Source organism: Ovis aries, chromosome 1 (genome assembly GCF_016772045.2).
Source record: "Ovis aries strain OAR_USU_Benz2616 breed Rambouillet chromosome 1, ARS-UI_Ramb_v3.0, whole genome shotgun sequence".
Lineage (NCBI taxonomy): Eukaryota > Metazoa > Chordata > Mammalia > Artiodactyla > Bovidae > Ovis > Ovis aries.
In genome coordinates, this window is record NC_056054.1 from 86,740,387 (window position 1) to 86,765,671 (window position 25,285).

General features: G+C 47.6%; 1 protein-coding gene across 2 annotated transcripts; it reads right to left on the minus strand.

Annotated features, from left to right (window-relative positions):
- Window positions 1–250: 250 nt before the first annotated feature.
- On the minus strand, window positions 251–5,752 carry AMIGO1 (adhesion molecule with Ig like domain 1). Of its 2 annotated transcripts, none has more exons than XM_042251929.1 (2): window positions 5,435–5,752; window positions 251–4,933 (listed from the first exon to the last, which is right to left on the minus strand). In XM_042251929.1, exon 2 carries the CDS (start codon window positions 4,892–4,894, stop codon window positions 3,413–3,415), a length of 1,482 nt encoding a protein of 493 aa, XP_042107863.1. In that variant the 5' UTR covers window positions 4,895–4,933; window positions 5,435–5,752; the 3' UTR covers window positions 251–3,412. The 2 variants fall into 2 exon arrangements, with proteins under 2 accessions (XP_042107863.1, XP_004002335.1); XM_004002286.5 differs by having other exon boundaries at window positions 251–4,959.
- Between the last annotated feature and the right edge of the window lie 19,533 nt (window positions 5,753–25,285).

Consider the following 25,285-nt stretch of genomic DNA (forward strand, 5'->3'; position numbering starts at 1 on the left):
ACAACGGCATCACTGAGGAGCTGTAACAGAGGCTACACGGGCTGCAAAGTCTACCATGTTTCCTGCCTGGCCCCTCACAGAAAAGGCTGGCTGACCCCTGGTCTATCTTCACGCCTCGATGTGGACTCTACCCATGCTCTCACAACAGCGTTTAACTACTCTACCCCTAGACAGGTTGCACCCTTCTGAGGTGCTGTGAACCCTCCCCACAGGCTGAAAAGATAAACCAGTCACAGACTACGCCAGAACAGAGACTCAAGCCAGGTTTTAATGATCATTGTCTAGTTTTCAGAGCCCAGAGGCTCCAAGGTTTGCCAGCCTGGGAGTACACAAGTGGAAGGACTAGGATCTTGGACATGGGGAGGCCTGCTCACTTCACCAGCAGGGCTACAAGGAAGTACAGAGGTAAGGACACACGGAAAACTGGAATCAGTCGCCTTCACTCTCCCCAGCTGGGGTCTCCCCACTCCTGGCTCCCTCTTAGGAGCCTCATAAATACAGGGAAAGAAAGAAGATCACAATCACACAGACAGATTGTACAGCCCTGACATACTCTTGTCTCCAGGGACTCCTGCTTCCTGGGAGACATGTCTGGTTGACTGATGGGGGTGGGGGTGATCGCTTGACCTTTTCTTATAACCAGACCTGGCAGTTTCCTACATAGGGTTCCAGTGAGCTTACATCTGCTGAGTACCCAATCCCTCAAGTAGAAAGCTACCTTTGGGTTCTAGTCACTGAAACCATGGGAAGAGGCCAATCAGTTCAGTCTCTTGGTGGGGAAGCCAGGAACACCTACCAGGCTCTCAAACTGGTAGGTCCTGGCTAACCTAGTGGATACAGTGGGGAGACTAAGAGCCTCATGCCCTAAACTGGGTAGGACTTAGGAGGAAAACGGCCTTCCTAGTCCTTGGGAACTCAGGATGTCCAGAGGACCTACTTCATCTGACATCCACTTGAAAGATTTTCAGAGCCCTAGATGATGGGAGGGGAAGATGCTGCCTGGAGGTGAGATTTTCTCTGATAAGTCTGAGGAGGGGATCCTGGTTCCTATAGCTTCAGTGTCAGAATCTTTAGAAGTCTCTGGAATATGACCACACAATTTTTCCCTCCTGCCTCTAGCTTACTAGGGCAGTTAACATAGGAAGAGCAACTTACAGCTGCTTGGTCCCCTGCCAGTGTTCTTCTGGATCTGTCACTGACCTAGTTTTACATTTATTTCTGACATACCATTACTCTAAGGAAGGTTTCTGAGGAGTCTGAAGAGCCAGCTTGCTCCTCATCAACCCTTCTCTCAAGGTCTTCAACCTGCAGCTCTCCTAACTCTGGGCTTTACAGAGTGCCACAGAGATGTGGGGTGAAGATTTAAGCAATTCAGAAATCAAAAGTACAAAAGTTTGTATCTGCAGAGCCTGGCATGGTCACAGTCTCCTACAGGGCAAGAAAATCATGTGCATGAAGTGCACGTAAGTAGAAACCACTCCGGAAGTGGACATTAGTGGGGACCGAAGAATCATCCTGATGGAAGTCAAGGTGCTGGGGTGCATGCAGACCTATAAGCATGCATCCCTATGAGCATGCAAGTACTTGAGGGAAACGCTGCACCTCTCTCGACAAAGCTAGGTTACTAATAAAGGATGGACAGCGGTCTGGACATCCCAGCAACAGACAAGGGGAAGATGTTGAGTTCCAGTCCCCACCTCGGATCTTAACAGGCAGTGGGAGTTAGGACCTCCTAGCAAGCAGCCTTCACCCACAGGTAAATGACACTTCTTGGAACCTAAATAGCAGATTGGAAAACTGGAAGAGCTGGAGAACTTCTAAGGACAGGGGACTTGGTGGGAGAGAGGGGACAGACTGAAAAAACCAACGTCAGAGAACATTTTTACTTTTGCCCTTCATGTCCCCTTGCCAAAGCTCAGAGCCACCAACCCCTAGGGCCTGCAGTAGAGTCAAAGGAAGTGGCCACCTCTATGCTCAAAGTATTCTGCCACTTTGATGGAATGGAATGTTGGGCCTGTTCTTAAGTTCCTCTGGTCTGACAACTGTGCACACCTCTGGCTGAGAGGGTCTCCTGAAAGTTTAGTGCCACTGACTGTCTCTGTTACAAGACTGTATGGAACCTTGCGGAGAGGGCGGAACTCTAAGCCACCCTCCGAACTGCCATTCCTCTGTGGCAGGGACCACTTGATTCCAGCCCCACAGATGAATCCCATGCTCCAGCTCTGCAGCAGGGGTGAGATCTCTAAGAGAGGAGCAAGGTGGCTTTGTCAGCACAAAGATGTCTGCCTGGTCCCCTCCATCCCTGAGCCCAAGCTAAGCCAGCTGGGGCCAGACTTCTTGGACTCCTTCTTTTGCAGAGCAGCATATTAGGGAACACTCAGAATTCTACCTGAGCCTATCCGGAGAACAAATGAAGAGATGGCATACACAGAAAATCAGGTAGATTCCGCTGGATGCTACGTAACAGTGGCTGGTTTACTGTCCACCTCCTCATGCAAAGAGGCCCTCACCCCACGTCTGTGGCAGGCATCCACAAACACTCTGCTTCCAGCACCCCACACCTTGACCCGGCACATGGGTGCTGGGAATCAGATGCCAACCAAGAGTTTCACCAACTGGTTCCAATCTGGAGTTTATCCCCCATCTACAGGTTTTGTGCTGGCATCTATACTGTCACAGGGACCCCTTGGTTCATGCTGTACCCCTCTGCGCCACTGGTCACAGGACAAGACACAGATACCGCATCTCACATTGTTGCCATATCTGACAGGCAACAGGCCAAGCTCCTGCAAAGACCCATGCACACAGTGCTCCTCTGGAAAGAGGAAGGTGTTCCTAGGAAGTCTTACAACAGCTTTGGGGAATGTTATTGAGGTCCCAGCCTTTTCCTGACTTCTTTTCCCAAAGGTTTCCCATTTCCCCAGCTGTGACGCGTGGCTTCCTGGCCAAGGAGGACAATCTAGCTCTTCCCTAATGTGGCTCCTGTGGAAGCTCCCCCCAGTATACACAACAGCACAGGTGTGGGTGGGCAGAGAAAGGAAAAAAGTGACTTTTTCCCAAATGATTTTCTCTGAAGGAGCTAGGGATGACTTCAAGAAAGTTTAGGGGATCTGCTCTTTCACCCCTTTCCTCATTCCCACCAGCAGACACCCTCTTCTTCCACCACCTTGAGAACTGTCAGGGCTCTGGGAAGGGGTGTCGTATTTGCCTGAGGATTAGTATATCCACGTTTGAAAATCATGGCAGCCACACCCTGCTTGGGGTCTTGCCTGCTGTTGTACCTGTGGCCAATTCCCTTGAGTTCGAGGGGAACCCACTCCCTTGGGCAGCTAGCCCTCTCTTCCACCCCCTCACATCCTTCAAGGGCGCATTACCTCTCCTGGGGCAGAATCTCCCCACCAACCCATTCTGCTCACACCACAATGGGCGTATCAGAGAAGACCGAGCTGACCGATTCCGGATCCGACATCCTCCGCTGGCCCTTGCCTGTCGCCTCAGGCACTGGCAGGGTGTTGCCCGGCTTGAGCTTGCCGTTTTGACCCTGCGCAGGTCCAGCAGGTTCCAGGAAGGCCACCCGCCGGTCAAAACCATCATCCTTGTCCCCGCCAGCCATAGGGTCGTGGTTGGGTGTGGTACTAAGCATGGAAGAACTGAGGCTGTCTGCCTGATGGCTGGAAGGTTTCTCAACACCCCGGCACCAGCAGCGGCACGGGGTGAGGTACAGGTATATGAGGACCAGGACTACACTGAGGATACAGCCCACAAGAGTGGTATAGGCTGTGTTGAGGGTGTCGTGGTGTCCGTGCAAGGTGAAATTGTACACTTTCAACTCCACAGACAGGGTCTCATTGAAAGCCTCCCCCATGGCATAGCAGGTATACACACCCCCATGCTCAATCTGCACCCGGTGGAAATGAAGACTGCCATCCTTGGACACGGTCACCGTGCTGTTGGCCACCTCATCCAGCACTCGCTCATTGCTGGGTGTCACCCACACCTTGGTCATCCCCTGCTGCTTGGTGTCACACTTGATGGTCAAGGAGTCACCCAGGTGGGCCTCCCAGGCATGCTCCTTGTACTCGCTGCAATTGAGGAAACTCAGGTTGAAGATATTGTGTAGTTTCTTGGAGCTCATGCAGTACAGGTCCTCCTGAAAGTCCATCACAGAGCTCAGCTGCCGATACTGCCAGTGGGAAAAGAGCTGGTAGAGCTCGCAGTCGCAGTGCAGGGGGTTGTTGTGTAGGTACAGCCCATTCTTGATCCAGGCGGGCAGCTTCTGCAGGTCAGGCAATGGTAAGTTCTTCAGCTTGTTGGAGGAAAGGTCCAGGAGCGTTAGTTTGGGGAGCTTGGCTCCTTCCTTGACCAGTTCCAGAGGGAAGCGGGAGATCTGGTTCTGACTCAAGTAGAGTTTCTGCAGCTGGGTCATGTCGTCGAAGGCGCAGCGGTCCACTGCCATAATGTGGTTATTGTAGAGCAGCAGCACCTCCAGGACCTGCAGTTCGCTGAACAGGAACTCATCCAGCGTCCGCAGCTGGTTGGAGGAGAGGTCCAGGTAGCGCAGGTTGGGAACCGGGGAAAAGGCCTCAGAGGAGATGAAATTCAGGTGGTTGTGGCTCAGCAGCAGGGAGTGCAGGTGGGTCAGGCGCGTGGGGGTCCACTCAGCCCGCAGACGGCTCAGGTTGTTGTGGCTGAGGTCCAGGAGGGCAGTGTAGCTGGGCAGGGAGTGGGGCACGTTGGGCAGCTGCTGCTTGGAGCAGCTGAGGATGTTGCTGGCGCACAGGCAGGCGGCAGGACAGCTCACCACTGGCCGGCCAGCTCTGGCCACCTCAAAGACGAGCAGGAACAGGGACAGCAGCAGGAGCCAGAGGCCTCGCAGGTCTCCTTGGGGTTGCATAGTGTCACTGCAGAGGGCGAGGAAGGCCGCAAGGAAGACCTGGTAGGAAATCACCCGGGCATGTTCTGGTGGGGTAAGGAAGGGTCACTTTCACTACAGGCTTAAGAGAGAGTATAGGTTTGTGGTCACCAGGATCTCTGGAGGGAAGGACCCAGTCTCCCTCCTTCTGCTCTCCTCCCCCCTACCCACCCCACACCACCCCTCCTAGGGCTAGAAGAGAAAGGAAGCGACGCTGAGTTGTTCCCAGGTACCTTGGGGGCTGGGGGCTCAAAATACTGGGACCGAGGAGGAGGTGAGCACAAGGGCCTACCAGGCTGGGGTAACAGGAGTGGAAGGCTGGGATCTCCCGGGATGTCAGGGGCTGCTGGGGTCACAGGGGTTGCAGGGCCCAGGTCTGGAGGCGGGGTCAGCAGAGCCTTTGGGGAGGAGCTGAGGGAAGGTCGACCCCGCACAGGCTGGGCAGGGGGAGTCCTAACCTGGCTGAAGGGGCCTGTTGAGGGGGCCTCCCCACCGCTACCCCGGGACCTCTGATCACTGCACCTGCTCGGCGAGGACGTGTCTCAGCCCATGGCGGGTCCGGGAGCTCCGTCGCGGCCTCCCCCAGCAGCGCCTCACCGGCTGGCCTGCCGCGGCGCCCGCCTTACGCAGGGGCCCGCTCCCGGTCACATCGCCTCCCCGGGACGCGCCGGGCTCCGCTCCGCTCCCCCAGCGCGGCGCCGTCGGAGCCCCCAGATCACGGCCGCCGTCTCCGGATCCGCGGGGCAGGCGCGCAGCGGTGCGGGGAGCTGGAGACGCAGCGATCAGAACGCAGGGAGCGGCGTGGGGGCAGCGAGCACCGCGCGCGCGCCCGTCGCCACCGCCGAGCTCCGGGGCGCGTGCGCGCGGCGGGGGCGGGGCGCACGTGCGTGTGTTTGTGTCGGAGCTGGATGGGCGGCAGCGCGCTGCTCGTTCAGTCTTAGAACAGGTGCCGACCTGGAGAAGGAAACTGTCTCGCCCCTTAGTTTTCCTGTTACTTCTTCCACCTTTTTCCGTCCTCTTCATCCCCCCAACCCCCACCCTTCTACTTACCAAACCGCTCTCAGGAAAAGTAGGTCTAACTGAAGTGAATTCGCTGCAGTTGATTCCAGGCCGAGACGCGTCACATGTCTTCTAATATTACAAATTAGAAAAATCTGGCTCAGCTCCCAGCCGTCAATGTTGGCGGGAAATTCATTAGTCACGTTCCTGAGGTACTCCCTCCCCTCTCGCTAGGGTTGTGAAGTTCCAATGTTGTAGCCACGCGTTCCAGGAAACAAACTCACTGAGAAGGACAATGCAGATAGTGGAGTGCAGTTTATTACACCCGCGGGCCCAAGGCAGAGTCGCCTCTTAGCTAAGGACCCTGACCAGCATTTGTGAAAATCTTTTATACCCTATGTGTACGTGTCCGAACCCACCACCCCAAATTCCTTGAGACTTACATAAACCAAGGAAAATACAATCCCAATAACCCATCATCACCTGCTATGTGCTCATGTGCTCAAACAATTAGCCAATAATCAATAAACCTGAGGTTACACTCTGATAGATACAGGAAAATTTAGGCCTGTCTGGAGGAAGGGGTGATTAGTGTATGTTTTCTCTTGGGCGATGTCTAACCTAGATACGATCTTCAAGGTTCTTCTGTCTGGAGGGGGTCTTATCCTTCTGTTGTTGTTTTCATAGGCACTAAAGTTCAGAGTTCAGGCACTAAAGTTCAGGCACAGAGGTTCAGAGTCCATTGGAAAGGTGGCCGAGCACAATCAGCATGAACAGGCCTAAGATGGAGTCTAGGCTCTATAAATTCCTCTTCACCAACATTTTGGGGAAAGATTTGGAGAAGGGCCTTTTTCTTAAGACTTGATGCCACGACCCATGGGGTACCCCTTAAAGGGTACAGCTCTACAACCTACAAGCTGGTTGGGCAGGAGTAGGGGTACACCCTGTGAAGCAATCTCTCACTCTCTGTCTCACACACACACACACACACACACGCACATACACATACACAACCCGATTTTGTACAAGCCAGGGACAAGTTTCCATTTCTGAAAGCTCAAACATCTTTCCCAGCCTGGGGGAACTCATTCCTCCCTTAGGCCTGGCCACTTGCCGTCTTCCTAAACCAGTATAATTTCTTTCCACTTCCTTCATGGGGCAATTCCAGCATAGTTTCTCTGTTACCTAATCCTCAAAATGAAGGGGGTGAGAGGCTTGTCATCTTTAGGGTAATCCCTGAAACACCAAGAAGCTGTTAACCAGTGTGGGTTTTAGGGTTGGGCATGGGAAGAAGGGCATGTAAGCAGAGTCTAGATCTTATAATTAAAACTTTAGCTGTTCTTCAGATGCTAGAAGCTAAGGGAGAATTTACCTTTCTATTCTTTCTAGTTTCTTACAACAGCAAGAGCAAGACTGAAATTAATGTCTCAATACATTAGCCTGCTAAGAGTTTTAAAAGGAAAGAATTTATATCTGTCGCATATTTTACCATAAATTTAAGGGAATATATTATCTCTTCAAGGGGCTATGTTGTTGTTAAGTTGCTAAGTTGTGTCCAACTCTTTGTGATCCCATGGACTGCAGCACACGAGGCTCCTCTGTCCTTCACTATCTCCCAGAGTTTACTCAAATTCATATCTGTTAAGTTGGTGATGCTATCTAACCATCTAATCCTCTGCCGCTCCCTTCTCCTTTTGCTTTCAATCTTTCCCAGTATCAGGCTTTTTTCCAGTGATTGGGCTCTTTGCGTCAAAGTATTGGAGCTTCAGTTTCAGCATCAGTCCTTCCAATGGATATTCAGAGCTGATTTCCTTTAGTGTTGACTGGTTTGATTTCCTTACAATCCAAGGGACTCTGAAGAGTCTTCTCCAGTGCCACGATTTGAAAGCATCAATTTCTCGGCTCCCAGCCTTCAAGGGGTATTAGCATGTTAACCCTACGCACAGTGTGAAAAGGTCTTTCCTATTTATTTCAGGCATCAGTGAGAAGATAGGGAAGGTATTGAGGGGGTGGGAAATTTTGAAGTCATACTGTATTAGTTCTTTATTACAGCATAAAAATTACCCCAAAACTCACTGTTTTAATATAAGAATATACATTTATTGCCTTTCACAATTTCTGTTGGTCAGAGATTCAGGAGTGGCTTGAAAGGTAGTTCTGTCTTGGTAGTTGCAGTCAAATGGAGCTACAGTCAATGGAAGCCTTGACTGGGGCTGGAGAATCAACTTCTGCAGAGGCTCAGTTCCATGGCTCACTTGTGTGATGGGCTGGCTCTTGGCCAGAGGCCTTGATTCCTGTCCATAAAGTCTTCTCCATGAGACTGAGTTTCGTCACAGCACGGTAGCTAATTTCCCTCAGAGCAAGAGATCCAAGAGAGAACAAGGCAGAAGTCACCAGGACTTAGCTTCCTGAGGCCACACCTGTCACCTCCACTTTGGTCACGAGGATCAGTCCCAATTCATTTTTGCAGGCGACTACACAAAGTATGAATACAAGAGGAGATGATCTTTGGAGGCTGAATATCACATTCATAAACTCTAAAAATCACGTCTATTTTTCAATTTTGAAAAATTTCAAACATACACCAAAGAAAATAGTCCTATGAATGCCCATATACTCATCATCCATGTTTAATAATCATCAAGGAAATTTCATCATTTTATTTTGTGGAGGTATCCCTGAAAAACTCTTGCTCTTTCCATCCCATTCCCATATCCTGTATGAACTTTCCTAAGACCCAGTATACCAGGCTTTCTCCTTTTCCTGTTCACTATGTTTATGGATGGATGAGAGACAGATACGAAGAAGGTCTTTTATGCTGGACACTGGCCTCAGATGTGGGTGTCTACAAGTTGAAGAGGTCACCACAGATATGGTGGTCAATCCCTTAAAAATTTTTTTTAGGTCATTCAGAAGTAACCTTGCCATTTTCAAATTTTAATGTGCATACAGATCACCTGGGGATATTGTTAAAATGCAGATTCTGAATCCTAGGTTGGGGGTGGGGCCTGAGATTCTGCATTTCTAAAAAGCTAATGACTTTTTGTGATGCAGACACTGCTGATCCACAGGGCACATTTTGAGTACCAAGGATCTGGAGCTATGACGTCCAAGACAGTAGCCACTAGCTACACATGGCTATTTAAATTAATTAAAATTAAATAACATTATAAATAATTTCCTTAGTTGCTCCTTATTAAGCACTTAATGGCCACATTTGGCTAGCTACCCTTCTGAGCATAGTCATGGAAAGTTCCACTGGATGGCACTGGTATAAAAATTGACTCATGCTAGGTCTGCCACAGGTGCTTTCTAGACCAGAACAAGCGTCTATTAATTCACAACAAAAAGAGGACTTTGGCAGGATAAATAGCAACAGGTTATTTATAGTGGGTGTTTATTTCCTCTTGCTGGAATGCGTCAACCCAATGTTCCTAAGTAAAATTTGAAAGGTTGTTTGGTCAGCTCAGCATTTGAGCAAAAAAGGTTGGATATGTCTACCAGGTTATGAAACTGGATGAATTGCTTTTCTGCATACTAGAAGTGGTTGTTTTTTTTTTTTTTTCCTTTTTCAATAACTAGTACTGGGCACTTCAGTCAGAGCTGGTGAAAGACACCTTGTTAAGAAGCTACCTTTTGACTTCTTTCTAGACTCCAGGCAGCTGGCCACTCTTGTTTTAGGACAACACAGTCTAATTTGCTGGGCACACTTAGATGTTTTCTTATTTATATATGTCCTTATGGGATTCCCAGGTGTAGTGGATAAAGAACCCACATGCCAATGCAGGAGATGTAAGAGACATGGGTTTGATCCCTGGGTCGGGAAGATCTCCCGGAGGAGGGCATGCAACCCACTCCAGGATTCTTGCCTGGAGAATCCCATGGGCAGAGGAGCCTGGCAGGCTGCAATCCATAGGGTCACAGACTTGAACATGACTGAAGCCACTTAGTGAGCACACATACATATATTCTTATAAAACTTTTAATTTACAATTCTGTTTACATATTTGCTTTCCCATTAGACTGTAAGCTCCTTGGGAGCAGGGATTTACCCTTGGTCTGGCTCCTAATAGGCATTAAAACATGTTTGTTGAATTAATTCATTAATTAATAATTGCATTAAATTAGCACATTCATTATATGTTAGTCTCAATGCCTAGTGTAGGGCTGTTGGGCTGCAAGCCTTGTAATTGCCCAGCCTTGAGACTGAAGAAAGAACCCAGAGACACAGACATCAATGGTTTATTAGATAGGGCAGTCTTACACACCTGAAACAGAATATCTTGGAGCTACACCCGCACTGTGTACGCAGGCGGCAGGCAGGACATGGCATCTATCTTCACTACTCAGGGTAGACTGCTCAGGAGGCTACCATTTATAGGGGGAATTGACATCAGGGTGGCTTATCAGTTACCAAGGAAATTACTGGCTGGGTCAGGGGCAAACACATAGGCAGTTACTGTTTAAGTGCTATAATTAAGAGTGGCTAGTCATGTGAATAAACAGGGACTGGTTTATATAAAGAGAGCAAGAGAACAGCCACTTTGGGAAACTTCCCCATGGTCCAGTGGCTAAAAATTCACCTTCTCAATACAGGGAACTTGGGTTCAATCCTTGGTCAGGGAACTAAGATCCCACAATTCATAGGGCAATGAAGACCCAGCACAGCCATAAATAAAGGAAAGAAGAACCCCGCACTCATGTTGAATGGCCTGACCATACAATAGGCAATGGTGAAGCATAACGTTTGGTCTTGGAGAAGTCAGCTGTATACTGGCTCTGTGACCTTCGGTATTTCAGTTTATTTTTACTGAATCTCATTCCATTATCTATAACATGGGAATAATAATAGCACCTGAACTTATTTCATAGGATTATTTGTGAGATCAAATGAGCTAATAGTTGTGAATGTGTTTTATTATTATAAGCATTATCTTTTTAAAAACCTAATTTTCTCCATGAGAGTTAGGAGATCTCCTGGTCTTGATGTCAACATATGTACAGATCAAAACATCAAAGATCAATAAACAAACAAAAGTAAAAAACCCAACCCCCTCCCCACAAAATGTGCAGATCACCTTGCACGCCTGTCTGCCTTGTCCCCACGTTCTAGGGTTTTGCCTGTTCAGAGCTTTCACTCATATTTTTAAGCTCTCACTCTCTGGGCTATCTTTTCAATTTAAAAATATTTACAAATTTAAATTTAAAAATTTAGTTTTAAAAATATTCATTTTGTGGAGAACCTCAGTCGTATTGCTGCTGTCAACATGAGTTTTGTCATTCTTAGAGTATCTCCAAAAAGAGGGGGCACTGGGATGAAGCCATTTCTGGGAGGGTTAGCAATAGAGATGAGTGCTTGGCTGAGTATTGCTTAAAGGGTTGAAATTTAAGCCCTTCCCACTTGAGTTGAGCCATTTCATATCTAGCAATTGACCAATGTTTCCGTTTCCAGTTTGTCCCTGAAGGCACTCAATCTGGAGGATTCCTGTTCCTCCCATCTTCAGTCCTAAACTGGCATTCATTTCTGATTCTTTTAATTTGCCTTTTAGCATGCTCACCCATTGTTTACTGTCTTTTTGTTTAATGTCTTTTTGGACATCTGATATCCAGCTCCCTTTTTGCTACTCCTTACTCTTTTCCGCCTCCACCCTGTACACCTTCTGGAAGCTCTGCTTGGTCTGCAGGGAGTGCAAGGATGTGAATACTGACCAGGGGCAGAAGAGGAATCACTGGTGTGGGTAGAAGGGTGCCATAGACATCTTTCAGTGTCTTCATATCTTCAGTTTTGTCAAAGAATTCTTTTTTATTAAACTTTTTATTTTGTATTGGAGTGTAGCCAACTAGTAATGTGATAGTTTCAGGTGGAGACAAAGGGACTCAGCCATCCATATACATGTATCCATTCTCCCCCAAACTCCCCTCCCATCCTGGCTGCCACATAACATTGAACAGAGTTCCCTGTGCTACACAGTAGGACCTTGTTGGTTATCCATTTAAAATACATCCGTGGATAAAATACATCCGTGGATACATGTCCATCCCAAACTCCCTAACTATCCTTTCCCCTGCATTCTCCCTCCAATTCCCTGCAACCATAAGTTCATTCTTTAAGTCTGTGAGTCTGTTTCTGTTAAGTAAATAAGTTCATCTGTATCATGTCTTTTTAGATTCCATATATAAGGGATGTCATATGCTGTTTCAGCATCTCTGTCTGGCTTACTTCACTCAGTATGACAATCTCTAGGTCCATCCATGTTGCTGCAAATGGCATTATTTCATTCTTTGTGATGACTGAGTAATATTCCACTGTACATATATATTGTCTAATAATTCTAAAGTCATCTTGTTCAATCTGTAGCACTTGCTCTTGGTTAGGGTTATTCTGCTTCCACAGAGGTGATCATTCCTGATGGCTAAATCATAAACACTTTCTTGACTTTTGACATCCACATATGGACATCTCAAAATAGTTCTGCAACAGGTCATCAGATAGATGTGTCTTTGAAATATTGCTGACAAATAAATTCATGGTTCAGAATGTTATTTTAGCCTTTAGCAGTGGGGTTCTCCTACCTCAGTCAGCCTGCAGCTGACCATATATCTCAGAAATGAAAGACTTTTGTTCCAAGGCATTGTGACAAAGAAGACTACTCTGGAGCTCCTCCCTGGAAGTCTGGATAACCAGCTGCTGCTGCTAAGTCGCTTCAGTCGTGTCCGACTCTGTGCGACCCCATAGACGGCAGCCCACCAGGCTGCCCCATCCCTGGGATTCTCAAGGCAAGAATGCTGGAGTGGATTGCCATTTCCTTCTCCAATGCATGAAAGTGAAAAGTGAAAGTCAAGTCGCTTAGTTGTGTCCGACTCTTAGCGACCCTGTGGACTGCAAGCCCACCAGGCTCCTCTGTCCATGGGATTTTCCAGGCAAGAGTACTGGAGCCACCAGAAGTTCCTCCAAAAGGTATTTGGTGTTTTTTTTCATTAAGAAGTTTTGTCAAAGTCTGAAAATATTTTCTTTTCATGCACTTGCAACACTCTCTTTTGATTTAGAAAGGCTTTACATTTAAAATTAAAATTTAACTAACATGAGACTTCTAAGCTAGTTCACATTGTATGAATTAGTTTTTATTATATGAGGAGTTAATATTCCAGTGTAGGAAGTTGGTATTTTTATGATTTTGTAAAGAAGTATAGTTAAACTAAATGATAAACTTGTAGTTAAAGATTTTTTCCCTCTTATCTAAGGCCATTGGGCTAACTCTTTGAATTAATGAAGTGTTTCCCTATAATCATACTTTTTGAGTCTTTACCTATTTAATTTGTGTCTGAATTTTCTACTCTGACCACTTATATTCTACTGTTCTTAGCCTGTTCTCAGGCTAATCACACTGCACCTGGGCTGGTACTAATTTATGAGATGAGAGAAGTTTAGACTACCAGTGCTGGAAGATGCCTTAGCAGTCAAGTTCACAAGCTGGGTCAAGGCAGAACTGAGTTAACCTTGAAAGGGAGTATAACTTTGTGGTTAAGACCATAGTGTTTGGAGCGAGGCTCCTCAGGATCAAATCTTGGCTCTGCCACTCACTGGATGACCTGAACCAATTACTTAACCTGTAAAAAGGGCATAAAGTATCTATCTAATGGTGTTGTGTATTTAATAAGCTCATGTGCCTAATAGAGGGCTTCCTAGGTGGTGCTAGTGGTAAAGAACACGCCTGCCAATGCAGGAGATGTAAGAGATGTGGGTTTGATCCCTGGGTCGGGAAGATCCCCTGGAGAAGGGAAAGGTCTTGCCTGGAGAATTCCATGGACAGAGGAGCCTGGCAGGCTACAGTCCATAGGGGTCACGCAGAGTCAGACACGACTACAGTAATTTAGCATGCATGCTCCTATGGAGTATGTAATGTGTGGTATGCATTCTGTAAATGTGGGGAGGTAAGAATGATCTGGTGCCCATCATCCTTGTTTAGGGTTCTTTTCAGCGCAGGGTTCTTTAGGGTTCTTTTCTAGGAGTAGTGCAGAGAACTACTGGGGAAAAGCTCTCAAGGTTATGGGTATAGCAGAGTTCTAAGTGTTGATGAATGGGAAGATAGAATTAGGAAGCCACAGTGGAGGCTGAAGGAGGGAGAAGGCCCAGGGCCAGTAATAGAGCTGTCAGCTCCTCTTGGTTTCATGAAGGCACACCCCAGATTGGCAGGAAGGGCAAAGTCCTGTTCCCCAGAACAGACAGGAATTCCTATAAAAACAGGGGCAAAGGAGATCCTGCCATCCTCAGTTTGGATCAGACCATCACTGTATCAAGCTCAGTTCTGGGCAGCTCATTTACAATCTGGAGCTCAGCCAGAGGTAGCTGATAGAGCAGCACAGAGTCCAGTAATCATACAATAATGCATTCTCTCACAAACATCTGTTGAGCCCCTAGGGCAGACCACTTATTATGTGCCTTGGGGTGAGGCTGGGTGGAACAAGATGCAAATATGCTTTATAGAAATAGTTTCTTCCCTCTAGAGCCTGCATGGATTCTATTTAATGAACCTCTATCAATTGCCTATTATGTCCAGGCCTCCGTACAGGTGGTGTGGCCTTAGAGCGTGGGACTATGTCAAGAGAGCTGGATTCTAATCTCACCCCTGTTGTCAACTATCTATATGACTGTGGATAAGTTACTCTGGGGCTCAGATTTCTCACCGATAAAATGGACATTATGCTTGGTGCATGCTCGGTCGTGTCCAATTATCTGCAACCCCATGGAACTGTGGCTCACCAGGGTCCTCTGTCCATGGAATTTTCCAGGCAAGAATACTGGAGTGGGTTGCCATTTCCTTCTCTAGGGGATCCTCCTGACCCAGGGATCGAACCCGTGTCTCTTGGGTCTCTTGCATCGGCAATTCCAGAGCCCCTTATCCACTAAATCAGAACTTCTATGGGCAGAGTCTGAGAGGCATTTTGATCATCAAGGCAGTTGGGAAAAACTCCTAGGGCAGTGTTCTTCTTGTGAGGGATTTAGACTACCAACATCAGAATCTCCAAGTAACTTGTTTAAAAAATGAATTTCAAGGTCCACCCCAGACTTGCTTAGAAGTTGTGGAGATGGGGGCTTGGGAATCTATATTTAAGGTAGAGTCAGGTGGTTCTTTGTACCCTACCCAAGTTGAGAATGACTGCTGCTGAGTTGCTTCAGTCATGTCCGACTCTGTGTGACCCCATAGACGGTAGCCCACCAGGCTTCCCCGTCCCTGGGAGTCTCCAGGCAAGAACACTGGAGTGGGTTGCCATTGCCTTCTCCAGAGAATGACTACTGTAGGATTTTATAAGGATTTAATGAGAATGTGTGTGAATACTTATTTTGGTAGCTCATATATGAAAGATAGCTTACCAATGAGGATCTTATACTTTAGAAGGAAGTCATAATAGCCACTTGTGAAAACTGGAAGGTTGTGTATTAGTCAGAATCTTTGCAACTGCAAAGAAGAGTCACACCTAATAGGTTTCAGGAAGACAGGTTTATTGCAGGACCCCACAGAGGTTTATTGTAACTGGGGAGTTGTCTTATTAGCTGTAGTCACTATGAGCCCAGTGCTTCCAAGGCTTGGAGAATTGAAAAAGTGATTTGAATTGGCAAAAAGAGGCTGGCAACTCCAAAGTCACCCACTTTCTGAGTATCACCAAAGATATTTATTTCCCATGAAGAGCCTCTGAATGAGTCAAATTGCTGCCATCCAACATGGTGCGCCCTTTTGATCACAATTCCTATCAAACTCTTTCCTTCAGCTTCCTGTGTGCCCCACCTATTCATGGTTAACTTCAGTATGTGAATTAATCCCTGTCTAATCATCCGTGGTTAGAGTAGCAGGGCTAGTTTTGCTCAAGATACATAACAACCTGGGAGTCTGCTTTCTTTGGAAAAGTAGGAGGGAAAAAATATATAAAAGTAGACATTTTTGAGGACTCTTGATTTGTCTAGAAGTGTGGCTCTAAAATTTGGAAATACAGGGATTTCCCTGGTGATCCAGTGGCTTAAGACTCCGTGTTCCCAGGGAACATGCCACACAACTAAAGATTCCTGCATGCTACAACAAAGACCAGGTGCAGCCAAATAAATAAATAAATAAATATTTAAAATAAATAAATAAAATGTGGCAATAGGACTCCTTTGTGGAGCCATGGATCCCCTACCCCTAAGTACACAGGCAGATACACACAGAATTTTACACATATTTCCTTGGGGCGGTGATCTCAGATCCTCAGACTGAGGACCTCTGTGCTTCTGGGCCTCTAAATGGAAGAACTGTTCTATAGAAGTGTCATAAGAGCAGATTTACATTCCCCTGTCCAGAAACAACTTCTGACATTTCAACTGTCCCGTAATGGATCTTTTCCATCTTGAGGTAATGAACTCCTCATCACAGGAAGTGTTAAAGCAGGGGCTGGATGACTGTTTTGCTCAGATGTCCCTTCATTTGTTTGTTCATTCATTCTATTACACATACCCTGATTCACATATAGCAAGAACTCCTGTGAGTGTTTAGGAATAGAAAAGTGAAATACGGAGGTGAAGGCACAAGAAGCCTTGTCTGTTCTCAGGTATCATTTTGTGGTAAAGGAAACTGAGACATCGACGTTCACAATGCATGGGGACAGGTGCTGTAAAAGCCTGTGTGTAAAGGGCTTACGAGGCCAGAGAAGAGAAGGGAGAAGACTTACGGTGGGTCCTGTGTAGGACCCAAGCTCCTACAGATGACTCCTGAGTTCTCTTCCAATTCTGGGATCCTATGTACTATTTAGGACTAGAGAGTCCCTTGGACTGCAAGGAGATCAAACCAGTCCATCCTAAAGGAAATCAGTCCTGAATATTCATTGGAAGGACCAATGCTGAAGCTGAAGCTCCAATACTTTGGCCACCTGATGTGAAGAACTAACTTATTGGAAAAGATCCTGAAGCTGGGAAAGATTGAAGGCAGGAGGAGAAGGGGACAACAGAGGATGAGATGGTTGGATGGCGTCACCAGTTCAAAGGACATGAGTTTGAGCAAGCTCCAGGAGTTGGTTGAAGGACAGGGAAGCCTGGCATGCTGCAGTCCATGGGGTCACAAAGAGTTGGACATGACTGAGCGACTGAAAAACAACAACAAAAAATGTAGCACTGGGGCCAGTAAATGGTTGGGGAGGGCTTTATGCATGCCCTCCATGCCCTGCAGAGGTATGACATACGTAGAAAAAAACAAACAAACAATGTATTTGCTACGGAAAGTACAAGTTTTCTGGTTCCCTCACTTCCTGCTGCTCCAATCAAATAGCAGCCTCATAGCCTGCCCGATGCAGAAATTCTGAAACTGCTACTGATTCTAAGGTTGTGTATCTTGCAGTTATCAAGTCATAGGCCTGACCCCTTTCCAGAGGTGGTTGTTTGATGGAGCATCTTCAGTCTACTATTGGGCCTGGAAAAGCAGGGATTGCCTGTGAGAATGAGTTACTGAGGATGAGGAAGGGGCCAGGAGGGAGGGTGGTTGAGCACATCCTCCAACCCTGAGTCATCTCTGTGTTTGTTCCAACAACTCTGAGGCTTGAAAGCATTTCCTTCCCTCTAGGTTTTCCTCATTTTCTTTGCCTGCTTCCACAGACAGTACACCCACCCCCTCTCCCTCCCACCAAGGTCACCACTCAGCAGGCTTTGATAAATGTCATCTTTTTTTTCTGAAAGTCGCCTTGGAAAAAGGCAATTTGACTGCAGTGAGGCAGAACAGGGAGCTGAACGCCAGCCGCCCTTTATCGACCAGAGCCCAACTCCAGGAACAAAATGAAGCGGAGTGTAGCGCTGCCCGGGGCTCCTGGTGATTCCCAGCTGCCTCTCCCCAGGGATTTGTTTGCTGTGCAGAGCCCAGCAGCGCCTGGGTCCTGTGGTCAAGGCTCTCCCTCCCTCTTTTCGTCTCCCCAGGCTTTTGTCTTCTGCCACTTGTTTCCTGGCTGGTAACTAAAGGTCCCCGAGAACCCCCACTGCTCTGGGGTGGGAGCCCTCTCTACTGTGCAAGCAGTGGGCTGCTGATTAGAGCAGGGAATAAATAACAGCAAGCTAATTATCTCCTGATTGCGGCTTGCCTCACTAACAAGGCCGGGCTGGAGTGGTGATGCAGCGGTGCTATTCCAAACACGCTTCTGGGTTCAGGGAAATTTCCATGCCTTTCCAGTCTGGAGACTCTTTCCCTTCCTAGATGCTCTGGAGTTTTAACTGGAGATGTTCCCACTCCTGCTTCACCTTGGAATTGAGTGACTCACCCCAGACATGTTTGTGTCAGACCCTGGTGGGTCATGGGTGCTGGCTTCTCATATAAGCAGGGAAAGGCTTTCAGAGAGGCTTGGGGGGTGGCCAAGGTCATGGAGAGATGTGTCCTCAGGGACCACACTCTCCAGTACTTAGTATCCTAATTACATCTGCTGCTCCAACTGCTTGAACTGAGTGGCTCCCATCAGACCTGCAAGCAAAGCAGAAAAGTGCTAAGAGCACTGTTCTGGGGTCTAATCCTAGCCTTGACTATCTCTGTGACGTTAAACATGCTGCTTAATCACTCAGGTCATCAATTCCCTCTCTATGAAGTGACAGTTAGGCTTTTCTCTATGAAATGAAGGCTAGGCAAACCTTGGAGTTTTGCCCAACTCTGGAAGTATGAGTTTGTGAATTACTATAAAATTTAGACTGTGACACTTAGAAAACTCCCAAGGTCTTTCATGTCCACATCTGCAGTCAGAGGTTTCCTTTCCCCTGTATTATTGCATTGTTTCCCACCCACTTGACCTGATCTCTTAGCTCTCTTAGTCTCTAAAACTTGTCTTGTCTGGAGGGAGAAAGGTGAGGAACATCCTGTTCAAGAAGATATATGTTTTTAGCAGCCTGGACTGTGCTGACACACTGAACCCGTAGCTATCAGCCTATGAATAAGCCAGGATGTAGAAGTGACCAGGAACTGTTGCTGACCTCCTGTTGCCAGAGGAGGAAATCAACTTGTCCCCCAGGCCCTTTGGACCATCCCATTGTTGGGCTCTGTTACCACTGCCACACCAACCACAGAGTCTGCTTGCAGGAAAGGGCGGTCACCTTTCATCAGAGACCTCTACAGGGTGAGTAAGTCCCCTGCCAGAGGTCAGGTGTTAGGCAAGCGAGGTGCTTTCATTTGGTGAAGATGAATCCATGAAACAGCAAGTGTGGGCCATGGTTCCCTTGGGAAAGGGGAAGGGCTAAAAGGGGGTCTAGTGTCATGCTTGGGCTAAAAGGAAAATGTTACTTTTCACTTGGTCTGATTGATAGGAAGGGGCTTCCCAGGTGGCTCAGTGGTAAAGAATCCACCTGCCAGTGCAGGAGATGCAGGAAACTTGTGTCTGACCCCTAGGTCAGGAAGATCCCCTGGAGGAAGAAATGGCAACCCACTCCAGTATTCTTGCCTGAAAAACTCCAGAGGAGCCTGGTGGGCTACAGTCCATGGGGTCGCAAAGAGTATGTGAGCACACACCCCCACACACACATACACACACACACACGTGCATAATCTGACAGAAGGAACCCTCAAGCAGGGATCAGAAGGTCACATTCCGCATGATACTTTACCACTTCTAAAGGGTAAACACGGGCAGTTCATTTACTTTCTGTATTAGTTAGGGTGAGCTAACTGACCTGACTAATAACCCTGAAGTCTCAGTGGCTTATCACAATACAAATAGACATCACATTCACATAAGGGTTGAATGCAGATGTTCACTTGATGGCCTCCCACAGGGTGATTCAGGAACCTAGAATTATCCACCTTGTGGCTCTGCTAACTGTTTAGGCTTTGGAATCCTCTACTGAATCCTCTGTATTCAGTCAGCAGATGGAGTAGAGGCTGAGAGCCTGCAGAACTGTGTGGAAGGTTTGATGGGTCTAGAAGTGGCTTTCATTACTTCTGCCCACATTCCACTGGCTAGAACTCAGTCATATGACCACACCTGATTGCAAGCAAGACTGAGAAATGTAGCCCAGCTTGCACCCAGGAGGCAAAAGAAATGGTTGGGTAAACAACTAGTCTCTAATATACCTTTTTAAAAAGTTTGTTCCTGAACTTACCAGTAGAACAAAGATTCTCTTCTTGGTCATCTTTACAAAGTTAGAGTCAATATAAAATAAGAAAACAGATTATGAGAGTTTTAAAAATATAGAATGAAGAATACATACATATTATAATCTGTTTTCAGATTCATCTAGAAATAATTTCATAAATACCGGCTCTATTATAAACATTAAAGGTGCTCTGTTATTGGAAGAAATATCTTTAGGTTATGTGATGTGTCTGAATGACTGTAACTGATTTCGCTATGTGATGAGGACAAACTTTGATAAATCCAATCCTTAATATGACAAGTGCTCTTCCTCTCCTATTTCCCTTTGATACAGATGGAGGATTCAGCTAGCACAGCTGATGTGGTCAGTGAGACTAGGGTCAAAATTTGGCCAGTACAACCAGAATGTATGGTGAGGCTGGGGCAGAGAATATGGCCTGTATGGTTAGGAGATTGTTTCCAAGTAGTGGACTTAAGAAAATAATATGTTGAGGATAATGGGAGCCATATTTCTCATGGCTTCTTAGTGAAAGGAGTTATATTTATAGAAAGGAAATAAGCCATCAGAATGGGCATAATTAGTTTGAGCCCATGTTTTAAACATAGGCACATAGATGTAGGGGTGTGTGTGCGCGTGTGCATGTGTGTGTACATACATATCTCTGTTTCTGTCTGCTGAGAGGTCCTATAAGCAATGATACCCAAATAGCAGTGAACACACCAATCACTCAGCTCTTTATTTCTAAAGACCATTTTCCACTAAAAAGAACCAAGACTGATCAGCCTGAAAGTTTATAGTTGAACCTAGAGCATCTCCTTGTGCTAAGAAAGTATGGAAGTGCTCAAAGAATGAGGGAAACAAAAGGATACATAATCTAGATTGAAAGGATACATGCAGGCCAAGTCTGGGACAATTCAGGCAACAAAGTAACTAACTTTAGTATTAGTATTCAGTATGGTATCACCTACTGGATGGATGTGAGTTTAAGTGAACTCCCGTCGATGGTGATGGACAGGGAGGCTTGGCATGCTGTGATTCATGGGGCCGCAAAGACTGAGCGACTGAACTGAACTGAACTGATAGTAACCCACCGATTAAAACAGGAATGGATGAGTTAATACAGATACAAATAAATACATGGTGAGAAGGGAAGGCACTAATTTACACTGGAATGCCAATTGATAAAGACAGAAAAGAGAGGAAATTAGAAAATCACCCTTTGGTCATCATCATAGTAATAAATAGGTAAGAATATGGCTGCTGAAACCTGTGGGTGAAAATTTGATGAGGAACCTGATATTTACACAGTTTCAGCGTATCTCCCCACAAATGCTTATTAATCTATAACCACAGTACTTATAACTGTATTTACAGTGGAGAAATTTGGCTGACATGATCCTCACCAACTGATAAAAGTTAGCATGCCTGGGGACTTCCCTGGCCATGGGAATCAAGGTCCAGTGGTTAGGAATCTGCCTTCCAATGCAGGGGACGTGGGTTTGATCCCTGATTGGGGAACTAAGGCCCCAAATGCCATGGGGCAACTAAGCCCGTGCACACTGTAACTAGAGAAGCACGTGGGTCGCAACAAGAGAAGCCCGTAGGCGCCTCAACTAGAGAAAAGCTAGCGTGCAGCCAAAAAAATAAAAAATAAAAGAAAGTTAGCATGACTGACACAGAACAAATCAACATTTGCGTCTCTTTGGAGATGAACTGAGAATACAGCATCATTGCTGTAGCATCCCTGATAAAAATGCTTAACCTGAATTCACTCATTAGGCAGCATCAGCCAAACCCAAACTGAGGGACATTCTACAAAATAATTGGACGGTAGTGTTTGAAAATATCAAGGTCATGAAATATGAAGACAAGGAAAATCCCTTCAACTCTCGGAGACTCAGATAATAGTATGCCTCTCCTAAGAGTGCCATGTGGCTTAAATAGCAATGTATGTGACACTCTTTTTTAAGTCATAAAATATGATACCAAATATAAATCATTAGTAGTATCTTTTCCCCAGAAAACCAAAACTAATCCATGCAAAATTGTCCCTTCAGTACTGACATTTCTCTTAATTCTTCAACCAGTTACCATCACAACATGTTAGACCCGGAGAGACTGATCCTTTAGTGGACTGTGAGCTGAGAAGGCCCAGCACCTAGGAAGGAAGGACAATTGATGGCAGAGCCATGGATTGCTGTGTCCGTGTGTGTGCATGTGTGTGCACGCACTCCCATCCTGGCTGCTTCAATTTTAGGCCTCATCTCTGCGAGCAGATGGACCCTGGGGGGACTGATGAATGCTGCTGTAGATTCATACACATCTGCTGGTGGGGCCGGGGTAGTCCCTTCTAGGAGGAAAGGCCCTTTGCTTCTGTCCCTCCTGACCAAAGTCCTTGTGTACACAATGTTGTGATACAAACCACTGCTGGCAACTTGGGCATCAGGGTCCTAGCGCCACACACCATAAAAGCACTGACAGCCGGCAGTGTAGGGCAATGAAAATCATCATTCCTGCGTTCTGAAGCCTCTCACAGACACTCCCCCCACCCCACCCCGCGAGCCTTAAAGCTGCAGCAACCTGTGAGGCAAACGTTGCTCTCTGCATCTTGTCACAGATCAGGAAAGTCTGACGCTCAGAGAGACCAGGTCTTGCCCCAGTCCACAGGGCTAATAAATGGCACCCGTGGTGGGATGCCCAGCCAGGACAAGGGCTCTCCTCATCGTGGATATTCTGACGGACACTCTGATGGGAGATGGTTCAGTGCTGGTGCCTTTCTGTCCCTTTCCAGGCTCAGGGGGGCTGATTCCTGTGCCCCTGGCTTCCCAGAGCTCTTTTGCCACAAGATCCCCATCCGAGGCACCCTATGCTAGGGTTCCCTCACTAGGCTGTCCGACCACCCCTGCCCCTCTATGTTCTGACTGGAACCATGGGGTTCAGTATCTCAGCTGCTGCTGCTTACGGCTGTCACTCTTCCTTCTGGAGTCAAAGGAGAAGCTGACGAGGATGGGGCCATCCTGCTGATGGCCCCGGGAGGCTGGCCTCTGGAACCCACTCCTGTGCTCTTCCTGATTCTGAGGCCAGTTGCTGTGTCATCTTCAAGCCCACATAGACGTTTCTTTCCTCACGACGCCAGCAGAAGGAGCAATACTTAACTTCTTCCAGTTCGCTCTATCTCTGTGAATCAGGCAGGAGGAAGTTCAGCAAGGCCAGGTTGCCACCAGACTCCCTCTGCTCTCGGCACCTCCTGCACCCAGACAGACAGATAGATGAACATCAGACACTGCAGTGCCCAGCTGGTCTCTGCTCCATCAGCTCCCTTGGTAGCAGCTGCTCCTGACTGGATAGAGGCTCCAGGAGAAGAAGCTGTTTCTGGCAGCAGCGGTGACCAGCCTGCATTCTGCTTGGTTCTCAGAGGCCTGAGGAAGAGGGTGCACTCTGGACTTGTTAGGAATTAATTTGTTGGATTTGTCAGGATGTGCTGGATCAGTCAGGGCCTTCCCCGATGGCTCAAGCAGTAAGGAATCCACCTGCAATGTAAGAGATGTAGGAAACATGAGTTCTATCCCTGTGTGGGGAAGATCCCTTGGTGGAGGAAATGGCAACTACTTCAATATTCTTGGAGAGGGAAATAGCAACCCACTCCAGTATTCTTGCCTGGAGAATCCCATGGACGGAGGAGCTCGGTGGGCTACAGTCCACGGGTGGCAAAGAGTCGGACACGACTGAGCGACTTCACTTTCCAGTATTCTTGCCTGGAGAATTCCATGGAGAGAGGAGCCTGGACCCATGGACAGAGTTACAGCCCGTGGGGTCACAAAAAGCTGAACATGACTGAACAACTGAACACACAGGCGCATTGGATGGGTCAAGGGTGACCCACTAGACTTTGATCTGTGGCTTTGGGAACTTAGAGCCAAGGCTTTGTGGTGGAACAGAACCAATGCTGACCAGCTGGGAGCTGGCAAACTCAGCCTCAGATCTGCTCTAATCAGCTGGGCAAACAGCTTCTGCTCACTGGAATACAGGTTCCTCATCCATAACACGAGGAATGGATAAGGGTCCTCTGTCCTCTGTGTTCATCTAGTCAAACCAGTCCACCAGCTCTGCATGACTGGAGCTGAGCCTAGCAGGAACTCAAGTCTGGAGTTCATGCCTTCTGACTCCCAGGCTCAATTCACTGCTGATTCTGGAAACAGGGCTAGGTTGGGATGTCTGGGGAGCAGAGGGCGTGGCACATCCTGGCCTCTGTTCATGGGATAGGGGAACTGCCCAGGAAGCAGCAACTGGACCCAGGGTGGTGCTCAGCATGGGGGTGGGGGCAGTGGGGGGTGGAGGCAGGATGGAGGGGAACCTAGTGGTTCCCACAGTTCTGCTGGTAGCCTAAGGACATGTGACTGAAAGTCCCCAGGGCTCTATTAGAACTCGTATACAAGCAGTAGGGAAGGACAGAGAGAACTAAAGCAAAACGCTGGGAGCAGTTGGCCAGGCATAGAGAGCCTAAGGCACGTTAAGCAATTGCTTGGGCTTCCCAGGTGGCGCTAGTGGTAAAGAACCTGCCTGCCAATACAGGAGACTTAAGAGACGAGGGTTCATTTCCCAGGGAAGATCCCCTGAAGGAGGGCATGGCAACCCACTCCAGTATTCTTGCCTGGAGAATTGCACAGACAGAGGAGCCTGGGGGCGTCCAGCCCATAGCGTCATAAAGAGTCGGACACGACTGAGGCGACTTGGCAGCAGCAGAGTTTGCTTTCTCTCTCTGTAAACTGAGACGTATCGTTTGGGGGATTTTAGAGGTCTTGACACCTTCTAACTCTGTAAGTAAAAAGCCAGTTCACCTATACCAAAAAAAAAAAAAGCCAATTCACTGAATAAAGCTGAACTCCCCTCTGACAGGGGGCCTCCTGGGGGTCAGGGCTTGTGGGCAGTTTGCCTCCTGTCTTGGGTCCCGCTCAGCTGACCTGCTTGCCTCCCTCCTCCACCATCTGCCATTCCCCAAGGTTTGGAGCATCCCCTCATATCTCCCCCCCGCCCCCCGCCCCGTCCCGCCCCTTGCCCTGCCCCCTGGAAACCAAACCTGGCTCAGCCCGCGGGCACAGAGAGGTGGGCCCTGGGCCAGCAGAAACAGTTGCCATAGGTGTCATCTTGCCTAGGGGGTGGAGAGAAGCTGGACTTTAAAGGTCCCTTCTGAGCCCAGCGTGGGTAACCTGAAACTCTTTCCTGCCCTTCTCATCCCCAGAAAGAGAATACTCAGGGGGTCCCCATGGATCAGATCAGGGTCAGGTCAGAGT

Excerpts from the sequence above, each read along its gene's own strand:
- AMIGO1 (XM_042251929.1), bottom strand. The coding sequence starts at position 4,894 with ATGCAACCCCAAGGAGACCTGCGAGGCCTCTGGCTCCTGCTGCTGTCC.